This window comes from Delphinapterus leucas, chromosome 19 (genome assembly GCF_059928025.1).
Source record: "Delphinapterus leucas isolate spDelLeu-1000000601 "Yukka" chromosome 19, BTC_Dleu_Yukka2, whole genome shotgun sequence".
NCBI classification, from domain to species: domain Eukaryota; kingdom Metazoa; phylum Chordata; class Mammalia; order Artiodactyla; family Monodontidae; genus Delphinapterus; species Delphinapterus leucas.
The window spans coordinates 62,640,401-62,660,320 of record NC_143147.1 but is presented as its reverse complement, the minus strand read 5'-3'; the positions used below and the strand labels follow the sequence as shown (position 1 = coordinate 62,660,320).

General features: G+C 59.2%; 2 protein-coding genes and 1 long non-coding RNA gene across 6 annotated transcripts in view; 2 read left to right on the top strand and 1 right to left on the bottom strand.

Moving 5' to 3' along the window:
- The first annotated feature begins 2,600 nt into the window (after nt 1–2,600).
- On the top strand, nt 2,601–5,572 carry LOC111182794 (uncharacterized). The gene is made up of 3 exons (XR_016389060.1): nt 2,601–3,900; nt 4,374–4,507; nt 4,767–5,572. It is a non-coding gene; the product is annotated as an uncharacterized LOC111182794 (long non-coding RNA).
- Nucleotides 5,573–6,474: 902 nt separating this feature from the next.
- Nucleotides 6,475–14,766, top strand: SPHK1 (sphingosine kinase 1). The gene is made up of 13 exons (XM_022589516.3): nt 6,475–6,568; nt 6,772–6,850; nt 7,074–7,269; nt 7,371–7,479; nt 7,577–7,726; nt 7,821–7,911; nt 8,490–8,778; nt 9,365–9,491; nt 9,787–9,990; nt 10,326–10,478; nt 10,582–10,676; nt 10,757–10,872; nt 11,171–14,766. Exons 1-13 carry the CDS (start codon nt 6,475–6,477, stop codon nt 11,970–11,972), a joined length of 2,505 nt encoding a protein of 834 aa, XP_022445224.2. The 3' UTR covers nt 11,973–14,766.
- Nucleotides 13,200–19,920, bottom strand: part of UBE2O (ubiquitin conjugating enzyme E2 O) — a 55,975-nt gene continuing 49,254 nt past the window's right edge. For all 4 annotated transcript variants that reach the window (XM_022589512.3, XM_022589513.3, XM_089901651.1 and 1 more), the window contains exons 13-18: nt 19,329–19,418; nt 17,869–18,565; nt 17,494–17,630; nt 15,665–15,868; nt 15,510–15,567; nt 13,200–15,363 (exon numbers count right to left, since the gene is read on the bottom strand). In XM_022589512.3, coding sequence (XP_022445220.1) covers nt 14,693–15,363; nt 15,510–15,567; nt 15,665–15,868; nt 17,494–17,630; nt 17,869–18,565; nt 19,329–19,418 — 1,857 coding nt within the window. In that variant the 3' untranslated portion in view covers nt 13,200–14,692. The remainder of the gene's footprint in view (nt 15,364–15,509; nt 15,568–15,664; nt 15,869–17,493; nt 17,631–17,868; nt 18,566–19,328; nt 19,419–19,920) is intronic.

Here is a 19,920-nt window from a genome sequence, read left to right as displayed (position 1 = left end):
TGAGCCTGTGCTCTGCAACGGGAGAGGCCACAACAGTGAGAGGCCCACGTACCGCAAAAAAAAAAAATAAATAAATGAAATAAAATAAAATAAAATAAAATTTGGGAATTCCCTGGAGGTCCAACGGTTAGGACTCTGCGCTTTTATTGCCGAGGGCGCAGGTTCAGTTCCTGGTCAGGGAACTAAGATCCCACAAGCCAAGGCGTGGCCAAATAAAAAAAAAAAAGGAATAAATAAATAAAGTAAATGAACATTTAAAAAAAATTCGGATGAATGCACATAACATAAAATAAACAAGTCAGTGGCATTTAACACATTCACAATAACTAGTTCCAAAACAAAACCCATAATACAACTGTCACCTAAAATAAAATCACCCAAAACACAACCCATATCCATTAAGCAGTGTCTCCCCATATCCCGGCCAACCACCAGTCTGCTTTCTGTCTTTATGGATTTACCTATTCTGGACGTTTCATTTACATGGAATCACACAATATGTGGCCTTTTGTATACGGCTTCTGTCACTTCTTTCACATAATGTTCTAGAGCTGCTATGAACATTCGAGTACAACTTTTTGTGTGGACACATGTTCTCAGTTCTCTTGGGTAAGTACCCAGGAGTGAAATTGCTGGGTCATGCAGTAACTCTATGTTTAACTTTTTGAGGAACCTTGCGTCTCTCCTTTTTTGGGCCCCGCCACGTGGCATGCGGGATCTTAGCTCCCCAACCAGGGATAGATCCCGCACCCCCTGCAGTGGAAGCTCAGAGTCTTTAACCACTGGATTGCCAGGGAAGTCCCAAGGCTCTCCTTTCTAAAAGATATTTTTCAGGAATTCCCTGACGGTTCAGTGCTTAGGACTCCACGCTTTCACTGCCGAGGGCTCGGGATCCCACAAGCCATGTGGCTCAGCCAAAAAGAAAAAAACCAAGATATTTTTCTTGGGGGTAGGGAGGAGGTTCAGTTAGGAATTTGGAATTAACAGATACACACCACTATATACAAAATAGAAAAACAAAGACCTACTGTATAGCACAGGGAACTATATTCAATATCTTGTAACAACCTATAATGGAAAAGACTCTGAAAAAGAATATAGGTATATGTATAACTGAATCACTTTGCTATACACCTGAAACTAATACAACATTGTAAATCAACTATACTTCAATAAAAAAAATTTTTAAGATATTTTTCTCAAGGGCTGGTGGGTACTCCAGATTTGTTTTCCACATCTCTTAGGACCATTTCTTCACGGGCGACCTGCTAGTCATTGTTAAGTACACACAAATATCCAAGTCTTGGTTTAGAATTAGAATTAGGCTTCTGCTATTCCACTCAGGGTCCTCAGCATTTCAGAAATGCCTGAGACCTCAGAGACCTGGTCTTCAGTGTCCTGGGGTTTGCTTGTCTCCGGGCCGCCACTCAGCCTCTCCCCAGTCTGTGTGGCTCCTGCACCACTAATGGCTGCAAATCGGGGTAACAGATCCACCCCTGAGGACTCAACACACCTCTCCCCTTAGGATAACACTTACCCCTGCCAAGAGATGAAGGCGGCAGATCCGATTCCACGCTAAACATATTTTGCAGTTAGACTGTCTTCCCTCCTTAAGTGTTCAAAGTTCTCAGTCAGAGAACCGAGTGGTCACAGATACTTGTCACATGGCAACTGGAACCTCAGCTTAAAATGATAGGATCCTTAAAAAAAAAAAAAAAAAGATAGGATCCTTGTGCTTGTTTGCAAATACCAAGTTCTGATGCTATGGATTTTTCTAGGTCAGGCCGAGTCAGGAAGATGGATTTGTCCTTCTAACTCTGCATCAGAGCTGTCTGTCTGTCCCTCCCTCCCCGGACCCATCAGCCTGCTGCGCGGAGCCAGGAGGAGGTGGGGTGTTGGACTGTACCCTTCCTGGGCTCTGCATCACTGCAGCAGCCACCTGGCACCCGGATAGGGCTCCCTCCCCTGGATCCGCCAGAGGGATGCGGTTGGGAGAGCAGCCCACAAGCATTTCTCTCGAGGACTTCTGTGTACAGAACCGCAACGACTGCAGCTCTAGGAAGGAGACAGCAAGAGCAAAGAAAGGATATGTTCTTCAGCCCCCACCTATATGCTCCTCACATTTCAGGAGCGCTCTCCAAGCCCATTCCATCTTTTGTTTGTTTTTTAAAAATAATTTCACTCCTTAGTCTGTAAGCTTTGACAGGTAATCACTAGGTTCCCCATTCTGTTTTGAAACGGGGAGTTTCAGAGGAGGCTGCTAGGATCAGCCTCTTGAAGGAGAAATGACATCTCAACTCATTTTCAAGATGCCGGTCACGTTGCTGTGGTCAGCGCTTTTGGGCAATGAGCAAAAAGAACAACGAGCCGCTTTTGGAAATGGTTCTCCTGTCGGATCAGCACAGCACCACTCCCTTGGCTGCACAAAGCCTTGGGGGCACACGTGTGGAATGAGGTTACGGTGTCCCTTGCCCCGGGCCCCTCTCCTAGACCCCTGTCCAGCCCATCCTGTATACGCATTACTTAAACTACCAAGGTTGTGTCTGGACAGAATCGAAGGGTTTGACCTTCAGGAGGCCAGCCTCCAGGAAAGGGGAATTTCTATTCTCAGGGTGTGGATAATAAGCCTCAGGCAGGCAAGCCCACTCCAGCCTCCCTCGCTTTGCAGCTTGGCAAAGAAGCGCGCCGGCCCCTCTTTTGCCTCCAACAAATTGGCTTCTGTGGAGGAGGCCTGAGTGGCTGCACCGTTTGGATAAAAGACGAGAGAGGGACGCATCCCCAGGTGGCCACCAGGGGCCAGCAGGGCGCCTCGAAAGGGCGTTCCCAAGGCAGAGTGAGCATCTCCGGAGGGGGTGAGCTAGGACTTCACCTTTGCTCGGAGGAAGGGATCCATCCGCAGGTACCAGGAAACCACCCTAGACCATTAGCGCTAACGCACTGTGTCCAGCCCGCTGTCTGTTTGCTTTGGGAACAACCCAAGGACATAGCTTAGCTTCAGAGAGATGTGAAAGTGGAAAACATTGCACAACAAAAAGCCCCCGGAAAGCTGTGACACACCCATCCCCTCGGCCTGGACGCCAGGCTACTCCCAGATAAAAGCGGCTCGGCTCTCCTGCTGCCCGACCGACTGTAGAGGGGCCAGGCCCCTCTTCCCGCTTCCCAGAAGTTCTCCTTTTGGGAATCACCCAAAGCAGTTTGACTCGTGGCTGACGGCTTCTCTTCCCTTGAATGAGAACGTTCACCAGTTACACAGTGTCTCCGAACCAGTATAAGCCAGTATAAACGAGTAAGTGATTACAAAGCACAGTTGGGTGGGGTGGGGACTGGCTGCAGCCTCAGAAGGGGATCATCTCTCCCCTCACAAGTATCCAGGATGGGGGATAGGGCGCTGGAGACCAGGCCAGAGCCCATGCTGGGCCCAAACCAGAGCTGATGTCAGCGGGAGCCTGTGGAAGGTTCCTAGCCACGGTTCTCCATGTGGCTGGCCTGGTCCAGACTTACCACAGAGGACAGAAGCAGCTGGACCGTCGGGTCACATGACAGGAGCTGAGTGGACCGCACATTTTGTGTAATACCCAGCAGGCTGCGCCCTGTGGTAAGCCCTTCCTGCCAGGCTGGAAATGGATGGGCTGGTCTGCTCCCCACCCCTTCCTCAGGTGAAAAGTCCTTTGCAAACCTATAATTACTATATTTAGTGAAGATGTCAATTTCTCTCTTTTGGGTAATTTGTTTTTTCCCTCCTGGGTAATTTAAAAAAATGGAAACCAGCTTTCTTTGCAGGGGCCTCTGCCGGATGAGTCAAAGACCAAAAAGTCTACAGAATCAGGTGTCGATGACCTCAGCAAGAGTGTTTTCGGTCCCACCATGACAAATGCTTATCTGGGGGAAACTAAGTTCCTGGTATGTGTTCAGTTGGTAGCACTGGGGAGGTAAGGAATGCTAGAACGAAGGCTCTGTAGCCAAGTAAGGACACGGTTCCCAGACTTTTCCTACCCAGCTGTGGTTAGCAAAATAACAGCCCCCCCAAAGACGGCTGCGTCATAATCCTTGGGACCCATGAATATGTCACCTTATATGGCAAAAGGGATTTTGCAGACGCTATTAAGTTACGGCTCTTGAATGGGGAGATGATCCTGGGTTAGCCAGGTGGGGCCAATGTCATCACAGACAGGAGACCCTGTAAGAGGGAGGGAGAAAGGTCAAAGTCAGAGATGTGACAGCAGAAGCAGAAGTCAGACAGAGACCTGAAGATGCTGTGCTACCGCCTTCAGAGGTGAAGGAGGGGGTCCTGAGCCGAGGAATGCAGGTCTCTAGAAGCTAGAGCAGGAAGACAGCACAGCCCTGTCAATCCGTTTGAAACTTCTGACCTTCAGTACTGCAGGATAGTCAAGTGGTGCAGCAACAGGAACCCGGTGCACTAACACGAAACTCAGCTTTGTTCTTCCGAGGCCTGGGGAATAAACGCACCTGCTCAGGATGCCAGAGATGCCATAAGCCAAGGTGTGAGGTAAGATCTGAAAGTCAAGGTAGCCGGGGCAGTGTGCAAGCCTGGGCAAAGCCACCCGGCAGCCAGCGCAGATATAAACAATTCCTCCCAACAGCGGAGGCGGGCGGGTCCAGCTCCCAGACACCTTTCCTGCGACACCCACACGAGCGTGCACTGTTGTCCTCTTTGGGGACACCTAGTATTGTTAGATTTTTTTAGTTTAAAATGGATACCTCCATTCACACTAGAGTCCTGATAACTTATTGGTTTTCCCTCCCAGAGTAATTTGCTTTCGAAAAAGAACATGTCCGACAGAAGAGAAGGCAGACCCTGAAAGAACACATCTCAGCCAGATCTTTCACAAGGGAAGAGGGCCGTGTGACGATGAGGGCAGAGTCTGGGTGATGCATGTACAGGTCAAGGAACACCAAAGTTTGCCAGCCAACCACCAGAAGCTAGGAGAGCAGCCTGGGACAGACTCCCCCTCACAGCCCTCCAAAGGAACCGACCCTACCAACATCTTAATCTTGGATTTCTTGAGAACAGTGACACAGTAAATTGCTGTTAAGCCACCCAGTTTGTGGTACCTTGTTGTGATGATCCCAGGAAACTAATACAAATGCCTTCAGATGCCGGGCAAGCATCTGACATGAGTGAAGTGGGTGAGGCTCGCAGGCTTCCACGGGGAGGGCTGTGCCCGCGAATTCCCCTGAAAGGGATGTGTCCCTCTCAGCAGGCCTGCAGGTGGGGGTGTGTGGCAGGCAGAGCCCAGAGGCCCAGAAGAGACTTTGGTTCCCAGCCCTGGCGAGGACACCCGTGAGGAGAAGTAGGCCACGCAAGAGGTAGAGTTAGGCTCACTCCACCACACCCAGGGTGGCTGAACCGCCGCAGGGACAGAAACTCGTAACATTCCCTGCAAGCAGCCAAGAATCTTGTGTAACCAGTCTGCTCTCCTGGATATCCATGTGTGGCACACTCCTCAATGCCTGGCACGGTCACCAGGATCTCAGAATGGAAAACCACATCTGGGGCTGTCCCAGAACACAAGTCTTAAAAACAGTTTGCAGGACATCCCTGCAAACTGCGGTCCGGTGGTTAAGACCCCACGCTTCCAAAGCAGGGGACAGGGGTTCGATCCCTGGTCGGGGGGCTAAGATCCCACATGCCGCGCGGCGCGGCTAAAACAACAACAACCAAAACCAAACAAACAAAAAAATACATTAAAAAAACAACAACAACACAGTTTGCAGGGCTGGATACCTCCCTTCCCCTGCCCTTGCAGCCTCCCAGGCAGAAAGGACTTGAGGTCAAGGGAGGCCTCGAGGTCCTCCAGTTCAACTTGGGAGCTGAAAACCTCAGGAACAGGTGAGATGGCAGGAAGCCTCTCCTAATAAAAGCAAGTCATTTGCCATCTGGCGGCCTTGGCTCCAAGTTTCCAGAGAGCCGGGCCAGGCCCCGTGAATGCCTGCTTTCTTTCTCTGAAGAAGAAAAAAAAAGGGGGTTCTCAGGTGTGTCCACCTGGGAAGGCTGCCCTCAAGCAGGAAGGAGGGTGGCTGGGGGAGATGGAAAGGCAGTCTCTTTCACCTGGGAGACAGGTGTTACCTGCGGGTTGGCGATCAGCACAGATCAAGCCTGACTCCAGAGGCCCTTGGCCACAGCAGGTAGTTGCTTAACCAGAACCTGGATGATGAAGCCTGGAGAGGGCTTCGGGTTGCTTCCTCTTTCCCAGGGAGACCCAGCAGCTGGGTTACTGGGGCAGCTCTGTGGCAAGCAACCCACCCGGCCGACAGATACTCAGATATCAGCTAGAAGCCTGGGGTCAGCTGGGCCTCTCAGCCTGGGGGTTGGGGCCTGTGTTTGCTTCTCAGCTCTGTCGGGAACTGGTTCAGTGGCTTAGGCGAGACCCTTCACCTCTCAGGGTTTCAGTTCCCCATTATCAAAGGGGCAAAGCATCTTGCTTTTGCTCAATCTTGTCTCTTGGGCCAGGGATGCTGACGAGTGTTTCTGGAGATGAAATACAGCTCTTTAGAGAGGGGCTGGAGGGCGGCGTGGGCCTGGAGGGAGGCAGCCTGGAGGGGGGAGGTGACGGACAAGAATGAGGAGGGCAGAGCAGGGACCGTGGGGGTGGGGGCGGGGGCGAGGCCGCGGGGAGGACAGAGCAGCCATTGTGCAGACTGGAACCGGGGCCAGAGGGCTCGGCCCTTCACCTCCCTCCCGCTGGGCCCCCGAAGGCCGGATAATGAACCCAGCAGGCTGCTCCGCCTCCCTCGTCGCTCTGTTTCCAGTCAACCCCGCCCCCGTCCTGCCCCACGACCCCAAGGGCTCCAGCCCGGGACGCTGGGAGGCGGAGGGACCCAGTGGCAGGTGGGCTTTCTCCCTGCGGACTCGTGCACAGCCAGGTCTTCCTTTCCCGAGGGCCTCAGTTTCCCACCAGACTCCAAGGTTTAAGGCAGCGGCTTTTCAGGACTGATGGAAGTGCCCTCCCGAGCGGGGGAGAAGGGGGAGGCTACCCTGTCGGTCTCCGCAGCACCCTCCCTCCAAGACTGAGATCTCGGGGAGCACCCCGCCCGCGTCCCGCGTCTTCTAGGCGCCAAAGCCCCGACTTTGACCGGAGTCCTGGCAGGAGGAGAAGGCAGGCGAAGGGGGAGGAGAGGGATCGAGCCCCGGCTCCCGCAAGGAGCCCCCTCCTCCCGCAGGCGCTTGAGTCTCCGCGTCGCGTGACCGCAGCACTGCGGCCGCAGCGCCGCGCTCCCCTCCTGGCGCCGGATTCCTGGGTGTTGCGGGTGGGGGCCTGTAGGTTCAAGATCAGACCTCAGCGGACACCCGCCGCGGCCCTGCGAGAGGGCGATGCCGCCCCGCCCCCGCTTCTTCTCCCGGTTCCTAGTTTCGCATAGTTTCTCGACCCGTGAAAGCGTCGCTGAGTCACCTTCCCGGAACACGCTCGGGACGCTCAGGACCCAGCCAGGGCTGCCCGGGGGCCACGCAGGACGGAGGTGGCCACCACCCGGACGCGTGCCAGGCCAACGCGTCCCAGCCTGCGGCCTCCTCTCTACGTGGGGACACTTGGGCCCCGCCCTCTTCCCCTCCCAGGTGTTGGGAAACGGGGCCGGGCCGCCTGGGTCCTCTGTAAGAGGAGATGCGGCGGAGGCGCGCCCGAGTTACCGGGGCCGCAGAGACCTGCCTCTTCTCGACTTGAGGCGATGGGAAGAGAGAGTTGTGAGCGGGTGTCGGTGGGGGCAGGTGTGGGCGCGTGAGCACGTTGCAGCCTGGGCCTGTGCCACCTCAGCCTCCTACAGCGGTTTGGTTTTTCCTAACTTTGGCCCTACCTGGTCAGGTCGCCAAGTCCGCCTTGGTAACTTCCTCCTCTGGGTCGCCGCCAACAACCCCCCAGGGAGTTTACTCGAGTTGGTCGCGGACAAGTTCAGGTCAGACACTTACTTGCCGGTGATATGTTTATCACACAAGCACCGATACACGAGTCCCGGGCCCGTTTGCATCTTCCCACTGAGCCAGTGGAGGCGGCGGAGGACACGCCCCCGATGCTTGGCTGCCCAATGCGGATGGGGACCCCTAGGCCTGTTTACACCGCCAAGCTCCTCTCGGGTGCGTGGGCCTGGATCGCCCGCTGCGGAGCAGCTTCTCTGGCCTAGGCGAGCCTCGATGTTGTCCTCTGTGAAAAAGATCCAACTTTTGAGGTTCTTGACAAGGATCCCTCCTCTGGACCGCATCCCCCCGCGCAGGTCGCCAGCCTTCCCCGGGACCGCTCGCCTGGCTGCCTCAGGCTCGGTGGCTTCGCTGCAGAGCTGCCTGGTCGGGAGGCTAAAAATAACTCTCTGGGGGAGAACTGGGGCGGCTGGAGAGACGCCCCGGCACGGAGCGGGGGGCACCCGGCGGGGTCTGGGCCTCGAAATCCGGGTGGGATGGGGCGGAGCGCGTGAAGCGGGCGCTGCTTGCCCGGAGCCGGCAGCGGGGCCAGTTCTGCCAGGAGACTTCGGGGCGGAAGGTCGCGGCGTCCAGGGACAGCCGAGGGTCTGCCCGGAGCCCTGAGCCACGCGTGCCCGGAGTCCCACCCGGGGGCCGCTCCGACTTTGGGCGCCGAGGCGAGATCGCGTGAGGCCCGCGCCTCGGCCTGCGCTGCGCGTTCACCGTCGCGCGCCCGGGACGCCGCGCTCGCGGCGCGCCGCTCGTGGCCGGGCCTGGGTCTCCGCGCCTCGCCAACGGCCTCCGCCTCTCCTGCCGGGCGGCGGCGCCGCCTTCCGCCGGTCGCCTACTCCCAGCGTCCCGGGACCCAGGCAAAGGGCTGCGCGTGGCCGAGCCGTGGGCGCTGACCGTGCGGGGGGCGGCGCGGTGAGGCCGGGGACAGGCGGGCTCCAGCTATGCAGGGCGCGGGGTCCTCCCCCGCAAACGCAGGGAGCGCGGGGCGTGGCCAGGCCCGGGGGCGAGGCACAGGTCCCTCCCCGAAGTTGAGACAAAAGTTTGAGGCTGGAGACAGCGAGGCCGTGCAGTCAGCATTTGCCCGGCGCTCCAGTTGTCCCTCAGATGCGAGGCTGAGCCCGGGACGAGCTGCGTTCAGCCCTAGGCCACTGTGGGGAACGGAGGTGGCGCTTCCCCAGCAAAGCGGACCGACTGGGTAGGGCTGGCCGCCCGCCCTGTCCTCTCGCCGTGCGTGGCTTCTGGGCGGTCGGGGGAACTGCCGTGCACCGCATGGCCTCCGCGCCCACTCGGCTGCGGTCGAGGGAGGCGGCGGCTGGCGGCCGGGCTCCGGCTCAGCTCTTGCGCGACTCCGGCGCTGCTCCCACGAGCGCTGCGCGCGGCGCCGCAGAGCCCGGTCCTTAGAGGCGCGCGCGGCGACTCCGGCCGCTCCGGAGCTCAGGGTAGAGGACACGGCGACCCGGCTGTTTCGGGGCGGGGATCGCTCGCCCCGAACTTCGCGCCCTGCGATGTCCACTCACGTTCTGGGATTTTCACGCAACTGGACTCCCCTCCTCCTGGCAGCGCCCAGGGGGTGAGGACCTGATCCCCCGGAGAGAGTCACGGGGCTCTGACTCATCGTCGGGTCGGAACCCGAGGCCCCAGGAAAGAAAGCCCCTCAGGACGAGACCCTTTGCCTCTGGGGGTGGGAGATCAGTTCTAGGACGGGAGCGCCCTTGGTGGCACTGGACCTCGGCTCTCAGGACCTCTCGGAAAACGAGGCGATGCCGGAGGCGCGGCTCCCCGCGCGTGGCCCCAGGACCTAGCAGGGCGCCCCCCACCTCAGGGGGCCGCTGCGGACTCCACCAGCGGTGTCTCCTCTCCCCCAGATCCGGCAACCGCAGGGAATGACGCGGGTGCCCCTACAGCCCCGGCTCCGGGCGGGGAGGGCGAGCCCCACAGCCGGCACCGAGACGCCCGCCTGGGCAGCACCGATAAGGAGCTGAAGGCAGGAGCCGCCGCCGCGGACAGCGCCCCGACAGCGCCGGGGACCCCCTGGCAGCGGGGGCCACGGGTCGAGGTTATGGATGCAGGTTTGTGGGGGCCTGGCGGGGAAGGCCTGTAGGGGGATCCCTTCTCTCTCTCGAGAGGAAGGTTGGCCTGAGTCAGCTGAACAAAAGAGGCTGGGGACGCCGGAGAGAATCACTTTTCCCGACGAGACCGGAAGCGGGCCGAGCCTGAGCCAAGCCAAGCTGGCCGGGTGAGGAGCGCGGGGCTGCCGCTGGAGCTCCCCACCGCTCGAGGCCGCTGCCTCCGGTCAGACTCTGTTGGATCAGTTACCCGTGGGTTTCAGGCACAGCGTTTCCACCCCAGTCCCCCTGCTGTGATCGTCAGCCCCCTAGTGGCCGGTTCGGGTTTGTCTTTACAGCGGGAGGCTCCCGGAACCCGCTCCCAAGGCCCTGCCGAGTGCTGGTGCTGTTAAATCCGCGCGGGGGCAAGGGCAAAGCCCTGCAGCTCTTCCGGAGCCACGTGCAGCCCCTGCTGGCCCAGGCCGATGTCTCCTTCACGCTGACGCTCACTGGTGAGTGTCTCCCCGCGGGGATGCAGGAAGCATCCCCAGACACGGACCCCCCCCACCCCCCACCCCAGCCCCTGCCGTGATAGCCGCGCTGGTCTCTCCGCAGAGCGGCGGAACCACGCCCGGGAGCTGGTGCGGGCGGAGGACCTGAGACATTGGGACGCGCTGGTGGTCATGTCTGGAGACGGGCTGATGCATGAGGTGACGCCCGCACCGGGAGGCTGGGCCTGGGTCGTGGGGGTGGGGTGCTTCCCAGGCTGAGAGCACCTGCGCTCCAACAGGTGGTGAACGGGCTCATGGAGCGGCCTGACTGGGAGACCGCCATCCAGAAGCCCCTGTGTAGCCTCCCAGCCGGCTCTGGCAATGCACTGGCCGCTTCTGTGAACCATTATGCCGGGTGAGAGCCCAGGGCCACAGTGGCCCTCAGTTTCCCCTTAGTGCCGCCCTACTGCCAGGCTTTCTTTTGCAAGTTACCATGCTCAGGGGTAACTTCCATGCCCTCTTCTCTGGAGCCTCGGCCCCTCCGTCTGGGGCCCTCTCCGTGACTCCAGCTGCTGCCTCCACCTGCTCCATCTGTCACTCCTGCCAACTCCCTAGGGACTCAGTGTCACTTCGCCCGCCCCAGCTCCCCAGGAGGAGGAAGGGGAGGACGTGTGAGGGCTCCTGCCCTCCCCATCTGACTTCTCCCTCTGCAGCTACGAGCAGGTGACTAATGAAGACCTCCTGAACAACTGCACCCGGCTGCTGTGCCGCCGACTGCTGGCGCCCATGGATCTGCTGTCCCTGCAGACAGCCTCCGGGCAGCGCCTCTTCTCCGTGCTCAGCCTGGCTTGGGGTTTCATCGCTGACGTGGATCTGGAGAGTGAGAAGTTTCGGCGCCTGGGTGAGATGCGCTTCACTCTGGGCACCTTTCTGCGCCTGGCGGCCCTGCGCACCTACCAGGGCTCCCTGGCCTACCTCCCTGTAGAAACGGTGGTCTCCAAGATGCCTCCCTGTCCCGCTCGGGACCAGCAGGTCCAGCAGGGCCCTGTGGACGCCCACCTGGTGCCCCTGGAGGAGGCAGTCCCCTCTCACTGGACGGTGGTGCCGGAGCAGGACTTCGTGCTGGTGCTGGCACTGCTGCACTCACACCTGGGCAGTGAGATGTTTGCTGCACCCATGGGCCGCTGTGCGGCCGGCGCTATGCATTTGTTCTACGTGCGGGCAGGTGTGTCTCGGGCCACACTGCTGCGTCTCTTCCTGGCCATGGAGAAAGGCAGGCACATGGAGTGTGACTGTCCCCACTTGGTGTACGTGCCCGTGGTTGCTTTCCGCCTGGAACCCAAGGACAGGAAGGGTGTGTTTGCTGTGGACGGGGAACTGATGATCAGTGAGGCTGTGCAGGGCCAGGTGCACCCAAACTACTTCTGGATGGTCAGTGGCTGCAGGGAGTCCCCACCCTCTCTGGAGCCACAGGCCTCACCCCGCCGGAGGCCACCTCCAGCGGAGCACTTATGACTCCGCGGGCCTTGCCGTGCCTTAGTCTGTCTACTTGGTTTACTCTGAGCTTAGGCCCCTCCCTCCCACCCCAGGGACTGGAGGGCCTGTCCACAGCTCACGTGGCCAGTCGGGAGGAGGAGGAAGACTCCTGGAGAAGGCTGGGAAGGATGGCTCTGCCCACCAAAGGCCAGGATGAGGTGCTGGGCTAGGAGCGTGGAGGCCACCGTGTTTTGTTTTGGGAGCCCCACCCCCTGAATCAAATCCAAATAAAGCAACTTTCCCAGCCTACTGGTCTTATCCTAGGGGTTGGGGAGAGCGGGGTCTTGCTTCTTCCAGGGCTCTAGAATTTAACATGATGCCCAATGGTCCCTCCTGGATGGGGCAGTGCACACGGTACTGGCCCCTGGGAAGTCATTTTGGTGGTGGGCACAGGATCAGGGCTGGTCCCGGCTGCTTTTGTAGGGGTGGGGCCCTGCCCCAGTGATGATTATGCCACATCTGGCCTGGAGCCAACTGCCTCTTCGCACAAGCGGGAAGACTGAGGCTCAGAGCGAGTATGTCTTACCTAGGGCCACACGGCCAGCGAGTCTCAGCGAAAAGAGAAAATGCCTCCGAGTTAGGCGCACTGGGGAAAACTGGCAAGGAGCAACAGAGGTCAAAATGGCAGGCAGCTGGAGGAATCTAGGGCTCCCTCAGCCTCCCCTGCCCTCCTCCAGCCCGTCCTTGTGGGGGAGTGGTGGGCAGGGGTTAAAAGGAAGCAGCAGGGAGGGGCAGATGCTACCCGCTCAAAGCGGGGAACCCTTTTGGCTTCAAGCCCAGGCCAGGTGCTGCCAAGTCAGCTCCCCCAGCATCTGGAAGGAGCTGAACCGGTGCAACTGGTCAGTCACGGGCCCCTGGGGACCACGGCTACTGCTGACGCACTGCTGAAAGGTGGCTCTTGAGGAACTGGACACGGGCCCTGCTCGGAGGCGAGAGCACCGACCCACTGAACTTCTAGACCCTCATCTCCTGGCCCCCGTGAGTCCCCCGGACGGGAGGCGCGGAGACGCAGAAGCAGGCTGGGAGGGGAAGGTGCCGCTGCTTTGAGCCTCCCCAGCAATAGGGATCTTTCCTTCCCCTGGGGAGGGTGTGTGAGGTGCCCCCGAGGGGAAGAAAGGCGACAGAGCCGGATGGATGGCAGAGGCAGGTTTAATGGTGCCACCTTGTCTTTTTTGTACATTGTAATGAGCCAAACAAAAAAAAAAATGCAAGTAAAAAAAAAGTTTAATCACACCGCACTTTATACAGGTATCTTAAGCAGTAGGCATTCACATCTCCACATGAACAACGCACCGGGGAAGCACAGCCCCGGCGGCAGTCACCCCGGGTGATCCTCGAACAAGACACTGGCTCCGGCCCCGCCCTTCCCGCGCTGCTGCCGGCCGCCCGCGCGGTGGCGGCAGCGCAGGTGTGGAGCCAGCGTAAGGCGGACAAGACGCATCATGCTTTGGCTTCTTATTTTGTCTTTTTTTTTTTCTAGTAAGAGTTAATATCTTTGCTTTTGAGATTTATTTTCTTTCAATCTTAAATATTACATACATACACCAAAATTACACGGCTGCGATGTGCTCAACAGCATCCCATTCAACTGGAGCTTCACATTATCAAACGCTTAGAAAACTTGTAAACCTCTGGGCCCGTCTCCGCGAGGGAGAAGCCTGCCGGCCGCCTCTCTCCCGCGTTGAGCCTGCAGCTTGTAAGCGAAGGGCTGACAGGCCTCGCTCTCATCCTCCGGGAGAGAGGGCTGGCTCGCTGTGTTCAGGGAGCTATATGCCGCCTCCCAGCGTTAGCATTTGATAGTGGGAGGGGTACAGTCTACAGGAGGGGCCCTCGCACTTGCCCTGGCCTTGTCTGTGCTGCTGCCTCCCGGGGCCCTGGGATGGGGCTGAGCGGGGGGAGCAGATGCGCAAGGCCCCGTGGGACAGGAAGAGCAAGGCACCTACAGCTGTTCCCTTCCCAGCAGCTCCCTGGTCCTCACTCCATGTCAGCGTGTGAGGGCCACCACCTCTCCTGGGGGTCACCCTGAACCCAGCCTGGTCCCAACCTCTCTTAGAGAGCGAGTTCAACAGGCCCGAAGGCTCTCCTGTGCAAATGGGCCAGAGCAGAGCCAGGAGTCTGTGACGGCAGCTACAACTCCCAAGGGAGAGTGTTGGCGCTGGGAGACGAGGGAGGAGGCGGTTGGTGGTGGCAGCAGGAGGGCCTGGGACACTAGGAAGCTACAGTGGGACTGAAGAGGACAAAGGGGACCGGGGAACCGCTGGAGCAACCCACACTTCATGCAAGGCACGTCCACTCGTCCCATGGGTCCGGCCCCGCGGGTCCGCACACACCTGGGCCCCGAGTTCTCCCGCGTCAGCCCCCACGAAAGGCCCACCTCCGACCTGAGGTGGAGATGGCGAGGGAGGAAGTGCTGGGACACCCTGCCTGGGGTGACAAGTGGAAAATCAGCAACAGGGTTCAGATTTTCTTTGCCACGCGGACCCCGCTTGCTGGAAGATTGCTTGGGAATAGAAATGGCAGCATCTCAAGAAACTTCCTGCACTTCAGCATCAAACTCACCTTGGGAAGAAAAGGGCAATGGGCGGGGCTTGCACTGGGGACGAGGAGGAAAGGGAAGAGGGGAGGTTCCAGGGGAGGGAGTGAGCAGGCAGCAGCTGGCCTCTCCCCGCAGCGGCGCTCCTTCCTCCAGGGCTGGCTGACTACTTGTCCTCCAGGCTCTCGGGCATGCCCGCCTCCATCAGAGCGGCCCGGAACTGCGTCAGGACCCCCCGGATGCTCTTGATGAAACCCTTAGACAGCGGGAAGAGGGGGAAGCCGATGTCAGGGTAGCCACTCTTCTCAGGCAAGAAGCTCCGGTAGCTCTTTCTCCGCTTCTTTGGTTTGACACTGGGTGGCACTGAGGCGTCAGGCGCTGCCTCCGAAGTCTGGTCTGTGCGGTCCCTGCTGGCTGAGGCCGGGCCCTGCGCGCCGCCCTCCGAGTCTGAGCCCTGGGAGGCCTCTCCAGGGGCCAGCCCTCCGTCCTCAGGTTCTTCTCGGCCGTAGTCTGAGAGCTCGGCCAGAGCTGGCGGCTCTGGAGAGCTACTGTCCTTGGGAAGCCCGTTGGGCAGCGCTTGGGCCCTCTCCAGCAGGGCGTGGGTTTCCAGCCAGGACTCAATGCGGTTCACCAGCCGCCAGCCGCCAGTGCCGAAGTGCTGCCGGATCTCCTGCTCGAAGACCTCGGGCGGCCGCCGCACCAGCTGGGTCATGGACTGCACCACGCGGATGAGCGCCATCTCGTTGTAGCAGCGACTGTTCTCATAGCCCTCCTGCAGGCCGCGGTCGCTGTCAAAGCCGGCTTCGTTGTAGTACGGTTCATTCACCAGGATTAGACCTGCGGGAGGAGAAGCCCATCAGGCCCGCCCGATCTCAACCCCCGAGAGGAGACCAGAGCTACAGACAGGAGGTGGGGGACGCAAAACCCAGAGTCACTGTGCCCTCCGGCAGCCCTGTCACCACCCCCGGCCCCGCCCACCGTACCTTGGATGGAGATGAGCACCTGGAGAAGGCTGGATTTGCTCGTCCACCTCTCTGTCCCCTAAAACACACACACAGTGCCATCGATCAACTCTGTCCCAGACACCTGTCCAGACTGGCCTCCCCCAGTCCTGACCAGGTGCCGGCACCGTACCCACCTTTCCAATCCAGGTGCCCAGGAGGCTGACGCACACCTTCCCATTGTCATACAGGTTGGGGTTCAGACGGCCACTGCACTGGGAGAGGTAGCAGAAGTGGGGGGGCACGGCTGGGTAGATGTTGGGGAGCTGGATGTCAAACAGGTAGAGGCCGTCCTCGTAGGGGGTGCGAGTGGGGCCCTTGATTAGGGCCGAGAAGAGGTCCTAGAGGAGGGAGGGAGGGAAGGTTGAGGTTGGCGGCAGGCTTCCACACGGGGCAGCTGGATGTGATCTTTTCGAGGGCGCTGTGCGGCTCCAGCAGGAGCAGCCCCCTGGGACTCCAGACACTGCCCGCAACGGAGAAGCTAAACGCAAACATCTCTGTGCAGACCTGCTTGGCATCTTTTAACTCCTGGCACAAAAAGAATTTTCCAAGCCGGTTTGTATCCTACCAGGTTTTTTCCTTATAAATCATTACTTGTAAGTTGCAGTCCTCAAAACAGCCCCCCACCCCCAGTGAAGCAAGCAACAATTACAACCCATCAGAAGATGAAAGAACATTCCAGGATGGCAAGGCTGCACTTGCTTTTAGGGAACTAGAAGGATGAGGGGAACTGGAGTCGGGGAAAATGCTGGGAGACCACTAGAAACTGAGGCTGTAGGTCATCAAGGAGACTCTCCACAGACACCAGAGATCCACACTGACTGTCGGGGTTGGGGGGGACCATCGCCAGGGCAACGTGCCGGGTGAGCAACGAGCTGAGAGCCGGCTAGGGCCGAGGATGAGCTGGTGACGGAATCCTCGCATGTGCTTGGGACTGGAGCCACTCTGTGGGCCTCAAGATAACACACGATTTCCCTTTCCCTCTGAGTGAGATTTGGGTAGAAAGAGAACAAAAGAGTTCTTCCATCAGCAGAGCTGAGATGGGCTGGAATTTTCAAAAGGAATTTTACTAAAACCCAAGGAAAACTAAAAGCATCATCAAGAACCTCGAGCAGCCCTGACCGCGCACGCGCTCCTGGCCCTGCCCTGGGGTTTCTGGCCGCCTGCAGGCCCATTTCAACAGTGCCTCTCTTTGTGGTCCCTTTCCTTTGGCCCCTTCCTCCAGGCCTGGGCTGGAGCTGAGGCCTCACTCGGACCCAAATTCAGTGTCTCGCATGGTGCCTGGCACACAGCAAGGCCCAGTGAAGGTCTGCTGAACAATAAGGTGGCAGATGGACCACGCTCGCTCATGTCTGGAACAAACAAGGAGGCACTCACACGCCTCCACCAGCATGACTCAAAACACGGGGCCCAGGTCACAGAGAAGTGGCAAATGGAGTGTGACGTGGCCACAGGAGGCTATACTGTCCTGTAGCTAAAAAGCAATGACCTACATCAGTGTGAATCAACATGGGCAGGTCTCAAAAATTACCCTGTTGAGTGAAAAAAAAAACAAGTTATAGACGATGTGTATGATGATGTGCTATTCGTGTAGAAGAAATCCTACAAGATAGGCTGGTTCATGGCGATGCACGAACACGTAAACACAGAAGCAGATCACCTAGAAGGAGACCCATGAAGCTCCTCAAGTCATGGCCCCTGGGGGCAGGGTGAGGATTGGTCAAAGGCAACTATGACTTTTTCTAAAATGTTCTAATTTTTCAAAACACAAGAGAAGAGTCAGGTGATCATTACAATCTTAAGGTAACTTTTAAAAGGACGACCATCTGGTCCAGACACGCGCGGGACTCTTGCCAGCCGTGTGGCTCCCCCAGCGGAGCCCGTCCTGCCCCGTAAGGAGTTGCCGAGGCTGCAGCCTCTCGGGCGCCCGGCGGTCCCCAGGCCCAGCCCGCACCCGGCTACTTGCCATTCTGTCCTCGAAGGTCTTGACCATGATGCCGTCGGGCAGCGAGGTGGCCAGCAGGGCCATCTCCTTCCGCACCGTGCTGAAGAACTTCTTGGCTTCTGGAGGCTGGAACTCAATTTTCTTAAAAGAGTGATTTGCTAGAGGGGGAAAGAGAGTGGTCAGTTCCTCAGGGCGAGGCCTGGGAACTCCACCTGGAGGTGCGGCGGCCGCTGGGAGCGCTCCCCCGACAGGTGGATGAACCCACATGCTCCCTGCCCTCCTCTTCTGGCATGGGGACTGGTGCCCAGGCCAGGGAAACGGCTCCCCCGCCCTGGGCGGCAGCCAGGGGCCAGCCACCTGGCCTCCAGATCTGGAACACACACGGGGCGAACTCACAGGGTGCGAACTCCAGCACCGAGAAGACCTCGCCCTTGGCGCTGGTGAAGGTGACCCCGGGCTTGCCGCCACACTGCTGGCAGAGCACCGGGGTCTCGCTGGGCCACTCGGCCTTCACAGGCGACTGCCCCTCGGGCTTGTCCTCCTTGCGCTCAGTGTCTGGCACCGCCTCCATCTTCTCCTCCTCTGCGATGGCCACGTTGTCCAGGGTCTTCTTGAGGTTTTCCTGCAGCTTCTTGATGTCGTCCAGAAACTTCTTCTCCCGCGTCGGCTTCTCCGGCTCCGCCGTGGGGGAGGTGGGCGAGCCCGTCAGTAGCTGCTCCACGGTCATGTTCTTGAGGCTCTCCAGGATCTTGATGGCCTCTTTCAACTCCCGGAAGCTCTTCGGGGGCCCATCCTTGCCAGCCTTCTCCATCAGCCCAGCCACAGGGGTGGCCATGGCCACGGCTCCCTGGATGGCGGCCGTGGCAGCCTCCTCGCTGATCACCACTCCCTTGTCCTCCTCGGGGGCCGCTGGCTGCTCGGTGGCTGGGATGGGGGGCTCCTCTATCTTGGGGTGCTCGTCCTCCACCAGCCCATTGTCCGTCTCCCAGCTGTCACTGTCATCCTCCCACTCATCCGAGGACGCCCCACTGGTGCTGCCTTCTACCGAGTCATAGTCTGACTCCTCGATCTCAGACTCGATGTTGTACAGGTGCTGGTGGGGGGAGATGGGGCGCAGGCCATTCAGGGGCGCTCTGCCAGGACCCCAACCCTCAGAGCTGATGGCGCCCTGAGGCCTCGGCAGCCACGCCACCCTTCCTCCCTCTCCTGCTCTGGCCTCCGCAGCTGGGCCTCTGTGCTTGGTGGGCCCTAGGCCCCTGAGAGGCACCTCCGCTGCCCCAGCCCCACCCATGGGCCCAAGGCCCAGCCAAGGCCTGTTCCAGCCTCGTGGCTGCTGCGCGCACTTGGTCAGCGGGGCTGTGTCACAGCCTGTTCCCGCCCCTGGAATGGCCTCCTGGACGAGGGGTGAGCCCCTTCCCCACCCCATGCTGGTGCCAGGAGAGGGGAGCTGGGATGTGAGCATCAGCTCAAACAAGGGAGCGAAGAAACAGCGTCAGAAACAGCCCTGCCGCTCAGAACCCAGCTGCTTTCTCTCCCTGATCTGTGAAAGTTTTCCTAGAAGTATTGGTGTGAAGGCTCTGTTTCTTAAAGGAAGCAACCTGTGTTTTCTTAGCACAGTGGATGGGGATCCAGGCAGATCTGGGAGGTCTGAGAAGATCTACACACGACTGGCAATCCAGCTGTAGGCTGCCTCTCTGCTTTCCCGACTCTCTCACCCCGGGGCTCTGGGTGTAACACTGCCTTTCCTTTCCCTGAGACCTTCCTCCCCCAAAGCAGACTCCCTGCCCAGGAAGATCTGAGCTCCCGGCCCGGCTGCCACAGTCTGGAGCCGCGAGGTGGGCTCTGCAGGGGCTCACCTGGGGCAGGATGATGGTCTTTGAGTTATCAGCCCACACCACCTCCACCTTGCTGCTGACGTCCACGCGGGCAACCTGGCCGACCGACGGCTGCAGGGCAAATGGGACAGGGTCAAAGGTGCAGCTCCCCAAGGGTGATGGCAGGGGCAAGGCCATGAGAACAGAAGGGATGTGGGCACCAGCCAGAGACCACCGTGAGTAACTCGAGCACGGGATCCTCTGGTTGAAACACCCCCAATGCTCACCGTCCACTGAGCCCCCCACTCACTCCCTTCCTGCTCACCGCACCCTGGTCTCTCCGGGCTTCCAGCCTCAGGACTCTCGTCCCCACTCTTCCTCTGCCTGGAATCTGCCCAACCCCACCCCGTGTCCCCACTTGGGCTCCAGGGCCCAGCTCAGACGCCACCTCCCCAGGCCTCTCCTGTGCTCCTGTAGCGCCTGACACCACGCTCGTGGCGCGGAGGACAGGAATGGGCTTCTCTAATAGGCCCAGGGAGCAGCTGTGTGAACGAGGCCTGAGCCCGGCAGGCAGGTGAGTCCTCGTGCAGGTGCTCGGACTGAGCGGCCCCACTGCCGGCAGCCGCTCTCCTGG

What these genes read in the sequence shown, in the direction of transcription:
- SPHK1 (XM_022589516.3), top strand. Translation starts at nt 6,475, where the DNA reads ATGCTGACGAGTGTTTCTGGAGATGAAATACAGCTCTTTAGAGAGGGG. An exon ending in TTGGTCGCGGACAAGTTCAG is followed by an intron (nt 7,912 to 8,489) that starts GTCAGACACTTA and finishes TCGGGGCGGAAG; the next exon opens with GTCGCGGCGTCCAGGGACAG. An exon ending in GAGACGGGCTGATGCATGAG is followed by an intron (nt 10,677 to 10,756) that starts GTGACGCCCGCA and finishes GCGCTCCAACAG; the next exon opens with GTGGTGAACGGGCTCATGGA.